The sequence below is a fragment of the Apostichopus japonicus genome, chromosome 10, assembly GCF_037975245.1.
Source record: "Apostichopus japonicus isolate 1M-3 chromosome 10, ASM3797524v1, whole genome shotgun sequence".
NCBI lineage: Eukaryota > Metazoa > Echinodermata > Holothuroidea > Aspidochirotida > Stichopodidae > Apostichopus > Apostichopus japonicus.
The window spans coordinates 10,415,118-10,427,890 of NC_092570.1; the positions used below are offsets into that span (position 1 = coordinate 10,415,118).

General features: G+C 38.5%; 1 protein-coding gene across 2 annotated transcripts in view; it reads right to left on the reverse strand.

The window, feature by feature from the left end:
* LOC139975010 (atrial natriuretic peptide receptor 1-like) overlaps positions 1-12,773 on the reverse strand; it is a 68,467-nt gene that overhangs the window by 12,784 nt on the left and 42,910 nt on the right. For both annotated transcript variants that reach the window (XM_071982600.1, XM_071982602.1), the window contains 6 exons: positions 11,789-11,924; positions 8,791-9,015; positions 7,083-7,161; positions 5,033-5,120; positions 1,189-1,293; positions 614-691 (listed from right to left, as the gene is read on the reverse strand). In XM_071982600.1, the coding sequence (XP_071838701.1) occupies positions 614-691; positions 1,189-1,293; positions 5,033-5,120; positions 7,083-7,161; positions 8,791-9,015; positions 11,789-11,924 (711 nt within the window). The remainder of the gene's footprint in view (positions 1-613; positions 692-1,188; positions 1,294-5,032; positions 5,121-7,082; positions 7,162-8,790; positions 9,016-11,788; positions 11,925-12,773) is intronic.

Below are 12,773 nucleotides of genomic sequence, written 5' to 3' on the forward strand. Positions count from 1 at the left end.
TTCATGGGATTAGCGGGCCTCGTCAGTTGACCTTTTTGTAAACAGATCGCTGGGAAGTGGTGGGACCAGATATTTCTAAGTGGGATGGGGGATGGGGGAATGGTAAGTGGAAGACAATCAAACAGTTAGGGTAGCAACAAGTTTTCAAAATTTCAAGGCATTAAATTCAAAATGTTGACAAAACGTTAATGTCATATAACGAGGGTCGTACATTCATCATATTTTTAAGAGGATTTTAATCGATTGCGAGACCGACATGCAGTGACTGGCTGAGCAGCGTTTTCACACCCAAATAAACCAAGAAAAGAAGCAATAGACGTGCATAGACGTAAAACTAAGCAGCATTGTGCTGAATCAGTGCCTTTAACCTGTATAGATATTGTGGATCATCAATTTACCTCTGTCGCACAGAAATTGCAATAAGCACTTCTCATTTCATGTTACATTTTGACTGCGCACTAAACATTGTGATGGGCATGAAATTCATTGGGATGGTAGGTTCAACAGGCGGTATTAAACAACTTTGAAACCATGCGGGTCCCTAGAACATTTTCCAACAAGCCACACTTTGTCCAGCTTTGCTTTTATACGTATATCCATTTCAATTTCTCACCTCTTTAATCTCCGTGATGATATCTGTGGTAAGTAGCACTGTATCTCTCTGAACTAATCGTATGGCCACGTGTGTTCCCTGTAAGTAGTTAAGATTAATTGCTCAATGATCGTAAAACAAGTGGATCTGCAGTTAATCCCCACTCTAGACTTCGTTAAACGTGATAAAATGATTACACCTTGATGCTCAGAAATACTTTGTTCTTTATAAAACGTCTTTTTCTCCTATCCATTATCATAGGGAGTTGCTACAGGACACTCCCTGGAGTATCATGTGTGTACGCTGTAAAGGAGACAAACCGGGATCAGCTGGGGGGGGGCAGGGGGGTGACGGGGAATATAAATTGACACAATATAGAGAAACAGTATGTTTAAAACATAAATAAAAAGCGATCGTACTTTTCCTCAAACCAGTACCTACTCTCCCTGATGGATCCTACTGTTAGCAATGATATAATACCTAGTTGTTTCTGAAAATAACCAGTAAAATGAAACATGAATCAGTCTGCGACTGGTATGAAAAATCTTTAATAATCATATGGCTAGGTCTAAATAAAAGAGTTCAAACTGCCATACCCTGTAAATTCCAGATTTGCAAAACTTTTGTCCTTCGCTGGTGGTACTTGTCCTTGAAGTTGTATCTAAACTCTTGCTAGATCGAAACAATCCGCTCGAGCTTTTCTGAGATGACATAAAACAAGAAGTTTCAAAGATTTCAATTTCAGTGTGGCTGTATAACAAAACGTATTGACCTTTGCAAGGTCAGCAAATAGCCTTCCCCAAACCCAATTCTGTGAGAGCTGGACGATAATAATTGGAACATTTCCAGAGATATCATTCAACATCTCCAGACCATGAACCTCTGTGGTTCTACAGCATTACTATGTACTCCAGCGTAAATATCACGACATGGCTTCTGTCACTTATTCAAAAAAAGTTAAAACCTTACTGAAACGAACATCAACCATATCATTTCAATATACAACCAGACAGCAAAACTGCAGTGTGGTTTCGATGATGCTACATGAATATCATCTTATATGAATGTGACACACTAGGCTGTAGCATATAGCCAGGAAGTAAAACATACTTCAATCTAAGTAGTACAGCAAAAACCATTGACCTATGACAAACAATATTCACATTGGCAGCTGATGACCGAGATGGAAACTAACTTTTCTTGTATTCAGCATACAGATTGATCTCTGCCAAGACAACAGGCTTCTTCTCGGGCTTCGACAAATATACTTAAAAGAACTCTCTATTTGGCGACCGTTACTAAAATTCTACTCGTCAAAACGCAGAATTCACCCGGCACTATGATTGCTGTTCAAGTCTCCATAGTACAGATCTACAACATCAATACTTTCTATAAACAAATGTTAGGCACTTAGCCAGATACAGGGTGCTACGTAATTGCACATTGGAAAGTTATGTTTCTGTGCAGTACGAAATTTAAACTTTTTCCACCAAATTAAGTGATGAACAAAGTAAAACATGTCGCAGAATGATAAATAAGCAGCTATAGGCCTATTGTAGTTTCTCAAACAATTAAATATAAAACATTTGCAAAAAAACCTACGAAGATAGCTCTGTTACAATAGGTAAACTAGTACTAAGGCATATACTATACAGTAGCTATGTGTGCGCGAGCCATAAGCCTATATACAATACCTCACTGCTGCTTTGAACCGCTACTCGATTAGCACGATTTCGTACAAGTTCGCAAATATTTATCTTGTCTTTTGGCTGCAGATTGGTGCACGAAGAAATATCGCTCTCACTCCATTAAACTGCCTAAATCCAAGCGATCTTTTACGCAATGAAAATCTAAGGTTGAACGAGCATCTACCTTCCACTTGCACCTGGTGTTGAGAGAAAATCTTTGCAATAAATCCTAGCAGCAATAACAGCAAACTTGTCTCAAAACTCCTTTAATTGTTGCATAAATTGCGAATTATGACTCATGGCATGTAGGAAATGCCTTATAATTTAGGAGATGTTTGCACACCTTAAGTGTATTGGTATTCTGACACGAAACATTTTTTTCTTCACGTTTTTGTGTTAAAAAGAACCCGATTTTATCCTACCGTTGTTAGTGTACGGCCCATTGAAGCCTAAACAACTTCAGCAGTTCCATGCTTTGTCGTCGGAAATGTTTTACCAAAATGACGAATAATCGTGTATTATGGATTTGTTTTCTGCAGATCAACTCTAAAGGGGTCTTGTGTCATTAACTTATGAATTTTAATATCGCGAAACTCGGAATAAAGCGGTTAGCATACAACTTGTTAAAGTTGTCTATAAGGCTCTTATATCTAACCTTTAGATGGGGATGTCCAATGTTTATTGTTAGTAGTCTACTTGGGCCGCTAGAACTATACTCTAACTGTGTGGGGGTTGCCTGTGCATAACCAAGCCGTCTTGATATCAATGTTTAATAACGTTTTTAATTGGTTTGAGAAATTAATATATGAACACAATTATATATGAAAGCTTTTAAAACACACAACGCACTTCGTTAGCTGGACCGTTCACTGTTATAAATTATTATTTGAGATTTTAAATTATGTTGAAGTGCACCGTGAAGTTTATGAACAATCTCCGCACATGAAAACTTCCCGTATGTAATGCACGGGCAGACAGTGAACCATTTTACACAGTTAATTCGTATTGAGATTGGTCAATGATAAAAATCTAACTAGGCGACAGTAAATTTTCTTAAACGGCGCCTGGTCTTTCCCCCAACGTAACTAAATCCAAATCTAATACCTATGATTCACAACGTTATCTTTATTCCAATAGCAACATCGTATGTGCAAACAGCACACTTTGTAATGCAACGACGTATTAAATTAGCGACATAGTTAAGCCAAAGGCAATTTGTTCAACGTATGAATTCGGAATGTACGGATGCCCATAAGCCAATTTCCAATTTCCAAGAACCTCTCCTTTTGTTATGAGCCGTAACGCAAGAAAAAAAAAACTGAAAATTAACGTTTTGAGTTGTTGTATCTCGGCAAAACGTTAAGATTCAGGTATTTGTCATCTTGACGACCTGTTGTATCTCGGCAAAACGTCAATTTTCAGATTTTTGTTATTTTGATGAGTTATTGTATCTCGGCAAAACGTCAATTTTCAGATTTTTGTCAGTTTTACGACTTGTTGTATCTCGGCAAAACGTTAGGATTCAGATTTTTGTCATTTTGACGACTTGCTGTATCTCGGCAAAACGTCAATTTTCAAAATTTTGTCATTTTGACGACTTGTTGTATGACGGCAAAACGTCAATTTTCAGATTTTGTCATTTTGATGAGTTATTGTATCTCGGCAAAACGTCAATTTTCAGATTTTTGTCATTTTGACGACTTGTTGCATCTCAGCAAATTTAATAATTTTGTCGTTTTGACGAGTTTGTTTCTCTTTCATCCCCATGTCCCTTCTACGCTTCCGTAGAATACTAATGACAGTGCCTATAACCGAAGAACGATGTATATTTGTGTGTGACGTCAGCGACCTCAATCTACCGCTACGAGCAATGATGCGGCTGGTTAGATGATTGTGCAATGGGTGACTGAGATCTTTCCACACGGACAGCAGCTTGTCTCGTACACAATTCTCGTAGACCGAGGCCACTGACGGCAGACTTTTCCAAATAATTTACCAGCACGTTTAATAACAACATTCAGAACCTTTATGCTGGTTCTTCCCGCATTACCTCCCCAGCAAGTAAGACAATAGGTCCAAACACACAGATAATGGAGTTATAGAAGATAGCGAGAATATCTGGATTTATATTAAAATAATTCAGCTTACGTAAGCAGTATAATCTTGGTTTTAGCCGTTTTTCAACATAATCTATGTGTTCACCCCAATTTAATTTATCATCAATTATAACCCCTAAATTGTTGTAACTACTAACCCTTTCAACAATACTACCTTTAATTATCACATCGTTTGCTAATACCTTATGTCTAGTTCTAAAATCAGTTACCATCTCTTTGGTTTCAGTTACATTTAATTCCAAATAGTTGCCATCATAATAATCAACGAATCTGCTAATCTGTTCAATGTTTATGTTATGGTTGCCATCAGAAACCAAACCATCAGCATCAGCAAATGTCACTAAGGGACAGTTGGTTTACAAGCAAGGCGTCATGCACACACACACATATATATCCGCCTGCATGACTATATATAGGTTACGATTATCATAGAAACCAAAACACAAACCGTGGATTTTATTTCTTCATGAAGGTGCTACTTGCCTGTTGTCATAGTTCTAACGAGAACTTATGTTCACTTGCACAAATAGACACAATAACACAACTCACGACAACCCGTTAACTATCACCTATAGCTTAGACTATACTTTAGCTGAAAATAAATAAAATTAAAAAGCAAATAAAAGTTTACTTACGTCTGTTTTAAGTCTTCCAAACAGTATTTCTGAATAGTTCAATTTCCAAGCATCAATAGAGTTGTAGTCATTGATTTGTTTCAGCCGTCTAAGTAGCGGAAGAAACACATGATAGTGTATCAAGTATGTTAAAACGATTTCAATATTGTATAAAACGCAGACAAATTTATCCAAGTTCATTTAATAAAGTAAAGTAAAATAAAATAAAGTAAAACTTTGTTACTCCATAAAAGGAAATTCTGGTACTAGCACAAGTCTTAAACAATATAAAAATCTATGAACACATATACAGATATTAGTAATAAAAAGGTAAGATCGGATTAAAAGACACACGAAAAAACAGTAAAACGTGCACAATATGAGGACTGACGACTTAAGTTGCTGCTGTAAAGTTTAATTGCAGAAGGGATGAAAGAATTCCGATAACGATTAGTATTTAGCATAGGAAGTCTCAGTCTACCAATAAGACTGTTACGAAGTGTAGAATGCAACGGATGACTACAGTCACTCCAAACCATATCTATCTTCGACTGTAGACCGCATTGGTTGACAAAGTCAACTTCAGACTGAGACCCCCCTCCCACCCCCAATAACTTTTTCTGCTCTCTTAATAATTTTGTCAATACGATCCATTTCAGACTTACTAACATTACTACCCGAGCAAATTAGGCAATATCTCTAAATTCCACAAATCATGGCATTATAGAACATCATTCTCTAGAATTTCTGAACGTAAGTTGAAGAGGGACATTTTCCGAAGACAGTATAGCCTAGAATTCAACTTTTTTTACCAGGTCATCAACATGATCCCCAAGTTAAGTTTTCATTAAATACAACTCTTAAATATTTGTATGAAGACACACATTCTATACCGCATTCCCTTTAATAATAACAGGTGGTGGCGGAGTACCTTTTTGTTTAAAATTTACATAATTTATTTTGTTTTAGAAATATTTAGGTCAAGAAAGTTAGCGTCACAGTATTCTACGAATGACTTCAGCTGCCGGAGGTATGCCGGTCGCGATTTTTTTCCCCAAACAGGTTTGCGATGATGTGTAAATAGCCGCTCATGATTGGTCGGAAAAGTGACGTCATCACCATTGAAACCTTCGTACCATTTTTCAAATTGATACAGGAAAATTCAGACTAACTAGAGTCCTAATCTAGTCGCACAATTCACTCGCGTAAAACTCCGTAATTGCAAACCTGTTTGGGAAGAAAAATATTCACTGCCGGGTCATCATTTCCATGGATAAGACCTGCCATGTCAGTATCATCGGTAAATTTAATAAGAGGGCACCCCTCCACCCCGCCACCCCTCCTCCTGATATCTGCAGCCAGACATATGTAAAATGCAAAGAAATGGAGCACACGAACAGTCCCTTGCGGGGTCCCTGTATTTGACAATATGCCAATCAGAACTACTTGGACCAAGTTTGACATACTCTGTCCTCCTGGTGAGATACTGCACAATTCATTTGATTAACCCACTAGGGATTCCAATTTCAAACTTTTATTGACTAAACTATGCGGTTGAATATTATTAAAAGCCGAGGAAAACTCGAAAAACATGACTTGTTCTAAGTGAGAGCTTAATCTGTCACTGATCACAAGAATGGCATAATTATAACCATGTCCAGAGTAATGGCTGAAATGAATATGACTATTATATAGTGAAATACATCCACGTTGTGTGGACGGAAGGTACGTGGTTACACAACAGGATTTGGGTTGCTCGGATTCATTTATGTAACCTTGTAATCAATAAGTTAATCGTTTTCATTCCCATCTATCCTCGTAATTAAAAGTTAAGGTAAAATTAAGTAAAATATACATACCGCCTTCATCACCCTCCCTCCCCACCTCCTCCCCATCGCTACCCCACTCCCTATTATCTCCACTACCTCTTGTACAATATATTATAGCTTTTACTTGACCAAAAATCCGATTGAAATGGTTCCTTTAATTCCGGTTGTGAAACTTAGCATACTACTAAGCATACAACACAATATGCCTACATCTACCTTTGGGTGAAAGTATCAATACTTACCGATAAAGATATATGCCGAGAACTAATAGGATCACAAATGCTGCGCAGAAAAACCCAGCAACGCCACCAATAATGCTTGCTGTAAAGAAAACGTGTGATACTCTCTTAATAGAGTGGAAACTCACTCTTAGAGATTCTCAGGTATGTATACACTCTTAGTATGAAATGAAAGTCATTCTTATGAAAGAGAGAGTTCGCGTCAGAATGTCAGATCCTATAAATGTGAGTGTATTCCTTTCATAAGAGATAAAGTCGCTGGGATTGACTGACTCTAATACAAAGTGAATTATCAATCTTTGTTTGATTGCTTGAGTTCTTAAGTATTCGTTGTATTCCACTAGTGTCAAGTAGTACATCACCTGTGCTTTCGTATGGTATTGAAGGAGGAAAGACGTTACAAGCACAACCAAATTTCTTATGAAATAAACATGGAAATCAAAATAAAACAAAACTGTTTAGCCTACTCCTTATCCACTAAAGAGCCTGTTTAAGAGAAAGTGTAAAGGTAAGAGGGCCTAATGTTTCGATCCTAGCAAGACCTTCTTCAGAGGCTGAAGAAGATCCTGCTAGGATCGAGACGAAATAAACATGGGTAAGTTATGTCAAAATGTCATGCGATATGTAACTGGAATAAAATATAGCTCCCTCTACACTTTTTATCTCATCTCCCGACATGTAATATATATTCAAATGAGACATTGTACTTCACAACACATCAGAAATTCCTCCTAGACCCTAAATCCTATGAAGTTCAAACTTTGTGGGAAGGTGTCTGACTAAATAAACTCGTGCCTGCGTGATTGATGAGGTCATAGGTCAAAGGTTTCTGCTTGTCATCATGTAGGACACAGGCATTAAGCCCACGATTATCCAGGGAATGATAAGACAAACTTTAAAACTGTGCAGAGTTTGGTGTTTAGGGTCGCGGTCAAAGGTCAATTGAGGTCAAAGGTCAATCTGTCCTAAATTGTTCGAAAAAGTGCAAGTCCGAGTAACTTCAAACTTGGTAGGTAGGTGCCTGACTATGTAACCTTGTGTCTGCGTAATTGATAACGTAATAGGTCTAACGCCAAAGGTTGAAAATCCTAAAAATTGGTGTTTAGCCACTTTCTGCTTATCAACATGTAGGAAAACACCATAAAACCACACGATATGTGTACGGAATAACGAGACAAAAACTAGAATATTCCTAGTTGGATCTCGAGGGTTAGGTTGAATGCAATGCAGGTCAGAGGTGAAATTGGCCCAAATTTGATGCCTTTAGTGCAAGTAACAACAGTGATGGATATAGGTAATATCGTTTTCTAGTAAAACTTGAACTAAACTATACGTTAAAAAACTCGATTACAGCCTATTAACAAAGATGGCAATCAGATGCATCCAGAGGTAACCCAATACTCACTTGCGTCATTTTCCCTGTTTTATTATTGGTTCTCTGTGATGACGTACATGTGTGCAGAAACAACGAATATATAATGATGCGCTATCTACAAGGTTACGGTAGGTCCACATGTTCATATAAGGGAATTATTAAGGATCAGAACGAGACATTCGCTAAAATCTCAAAATTCTCAACAGCTAGTATCACTTAAGTCTGTAACATATAATTCATGATCAAGCTTAGAAGCCTCGACCTTTTAATAGTGACTAAACTGTTCTTAGAAAATATGTTTTTGCTGCTTTTGAATTACGACAAGAAGAAACTTACGTAAGGATTTACTTTCGCAGAACTCTCCATCCCACCCACATTGTGGGTGATCTTCTGGTGGCGTGGATCGGCCACTTGGCCAACGAGGAGGTGTTATGATGCTGAGATTACCAGTTGCTTCTTCATAATGAGCAAAATCATGGAAATCGTAATCGATATGATCTTGAAGACTATAGTCTGGATTACGATCTCCGTTTTCATCGATATAAACCAATCGATCGATACCTATCCGATGTCATGAAGAGAAATAATCTTAGAACACACAATCCCTATGCGATGAACTCTGTACAATACATAACATACCCTGATATATATATAGTCTTCATCCTGATATCGAACTCATGCTGTACATTCATAATTAGCGTCATCAGCAAGTGATTTAAACAATCATGTCAAATCTCGTAAAATCCAAGCAAACATTCCTTATTTAAGTTGACTGTTTATATAAGACGCACTAGTTTTGAAGTCAACATAAAAATTATATTCATATTCCTATATACTAATTTATTTTATTTGATGATTTTATTGACATGCTCTAGTTTGGAACAAGAACATGCGAAGATATGCAATTTACATAGAAATCATTAGATACTTTATGTTCAATTTGAAGTAATATAAGCATAGGCAATTTATCTGTAATATGTTAGTTTTGAGGAGGAAAATACATTTACACCTTTTCTTGTTATAGTATGACATATTAAATTTCAAAATCGTGCTAAAAGTCATCATTCAAAGTGGGCTTATATTCTTATTTATATGCTAAAGCATAAGGTGTTCCAACTAGTTGAAGAGAAATCATTAAATGTGTTATACATTATAGACATTCCAGGTGCGTATCCAGGGGGGGCGTTGGGGGCGCGCGCCCCCCGGGTAAGAAAAAGAGGAGAGAAAAAAAAAGAGAAGAAAAAAGGAAAAAAGAGGGGAAAAAGAGGAGGAGGAGAGGAAGGAAGGGAAAAAAAAGAAGAAAGAGAGAAGAAGGAGAAAAGGAGGGAGTAAAAGAAAAACGCGAAGACACCGGGAAGAGAAAGAGGAACAGTGACATCATTACAGCGCTGAAGGGTAGCCAGTGACGGATCAATGATTTCGTAAAAGTGTGCCTCACCCTACCCCTTACACCGACAACTACATTTTTTTGACGTTTCCATTTTCCTCTCTCACTAATGATCTATATATATACTATATATGGTCTATCATAACGCGTGTGTAGAATTGTGCTATGAAACCAACTGTGGCTGGTCTCGAACTCGACCGTGTCGTCGGGGAACATGTCGCATTTTGGGATGGGGGCGACCGCCCCCCCCCCCCCATTCAGCATTTTTTTTAAATGATATCGCTAAGTAATTTCAAAATAGAAAGTGCTTACGATGCAACTTACAAGGCCTGGGAAGTGTCATTTCCGGGGATCTGGGAGACATTTTCGGCCAAAATTTGCTTGTACGCTTCGCGCTAACAAATGGTCCTGGGTAGTGCCATTTCCAGCGATCTGGGAGGCATTTTCGGCCAAAATTTTCTTGTACGCTTCGCGCCAACCTATGCTGGCGCTACGCTTAGATAATTTGCCTACAGGCTTCGCCCCTCCCTTGGCAAATTCCTCGCTACGCGCCTGTTCGAATTTGTAACGCAAACAGCAGATATCACATCATATCAGTGAGCATGAAAATGGCGTTCCAGGATGAAAATCCTCAAAACTGTCCGACTTGCCTGAAAAAATAACCAAAAATTTTCGCGCGCGAAGCGCGCGTTCAACGTGTCAATGTCAATATCATATAAGCAAGCATCGGTTATTACATCGCATGCCATCATGTACCGTACGGTCCGTTCAAATTGCGCAGTATACCGCGGGATGCTAATGTAAACAACGACATGTCTCATGTAGATGTATAAAAAGCATGGAGGTCCAATTATGTCAAAACTCTCTTTTACATTAGTAATGGCGAATTAGGGGCTGCACCCCGCCGCGCAGTGGCGGAGCGTCCATACGGTCAGGGGGGCGGATGCCCCCCCTGACGGACTCAAATGGACTGCTGGCGCCTTTTTCAGCTCTTTACCACTTTTTACTTATTCTAGATTATTGACTTTTTTATTGCGCTCTCATCTACTTATTGACATTTCTCACATTTTGTTGGTGTAATTTGGCGATGACACCCTATTCTTCGTTTATCTGCAAATTAGCCAGGCCCTGAAAGGGTCATTTCCGGCGATCTAGGGAGTATCTTTACTCAAAAATTTTCTGTGCGCTACGCGCCAACCAGTGGTGGCGCTCCGCTTAGATAGTGTCGAAAGCGCCCCTACAGACCATTCTCGCCCCTCCTGACCAATAGCCGTTATAAGAGGTTTAATATTTCTACACCAATAAATTAACTGTGTCTGAATTTTCCAAAATTTCTGACCAACATTCTGCATCACACTTCCCTCTACTCGTGCAATTTTCACCAGTCTGTTAGGGGTTCAAGGAAGTTTTTCTATATTGGTTGTCCATAGATGAAAGTTTGTACAACATTATGGGTATGTTTTCAAGTGAGTTTATTCACGAGAGATGTGAATTTTCAAATTCTGAACAAATTTGGGGCTTAAAACCTTCACAAGTGGGGCTGACGGGTATTGTGGGCCGCGACGTAGAATCACCTACAAAAGCAAAGACCCACAGGAGATGCGATCAGGTCGAACATGACGTGTGCCGGGTTGACAATCTTCAAAAAGGTTATGGATGGAAAAAAAAACTATTAGGAAATACTTGGTTCTCAGGCAAAAAGTGTACATCTGGTTGGTCATTTCAAGCCCGAGAAGTGCCGTTTCCGGTGATCTGGGGGGTATCAAAACCAAAAATGTTCTTGTACGCTGCGCGCCAACCGATGGTGGCGCTCCGCTTAGATAATAATTCGCGCCCCCCGGGTTAGAAAATCCTGGATACGCGCCTGCATTCGATAATATTTAATAATGTCAGGTATTGCATAACGTCTATTTACAAATACGGACACTACAGTCCTGATCTTCTGACCTTCAAAATTCAAGTCACGCATATTTTGTGCTATTCTAAGACCATCCTCAATCGTGTAGCCTTCATCCAGAGTTTTTTGGAGGGCGTTGGCATACATCAACACAGCGTCAAATAATGGTCCTGCGTGTACATCAACCTATAAGAAATTTTGATTAAATATGTCAATCAGAAAGTTATGCTATCTTACACAACAAGCTGTAAAACTATTCAGCTTCCCTGCTTGGCTGTTAACAATCACATCAGAAAGCTATGCTATCTTACACAACAAGCTGTAAAAATGTTCAGCTTCCCTGCTTGGCTGTTAACAATCATCATAATTATTACGCAAATGATAGCAGAAGTAACACTTCAGTGAAATATTCGAGGCTTGATGAATCGGACTTTCCATCTTCTATCAAACCTTTACTATAGTGTAAAAGTGAATCGCGTCCGCTACAATAATACGATACGCAATTTTAAAACAGTACATGATTTTTTTTAATGGTTATTATTTACGTTGCAAACCATCTTCATGGTCACATGGTCACGTGCTCCAGATGTTCATCTTCTAAAACTAAAAATTTGGTGCTAAGATATCACAGACATGTGAAAGATAGACACATTCTTTTTAAACTAACTGCTAAAATAATACAAGCAAAATATAGTCTACCCGATTCACGTTATTGTTGCAATTAAAATTTAGGCCCAATTGTATGGTGACTTCTACACAAAGCATCATATACAGATACGTACATATACACACACATGATTAATTACAACTCGTTAATAATGAATTAATTTACATGCTACCATTAAAGGCGGCTTCGATACAAGTTGTACTATAGGTGTGTGTTACTACTGCGAACGTCTTGGGAAACGATAGTAAGGAGGTCACCCACAAGATCCAGAATGGCGAGAGTTTTCACCAATCCCTTCAATAGGCGGAGTGTATAGCCTAGTGGTTAACGCCGGCGTCTCCCAGTCATGAGATCCCCGGTTCGATTCC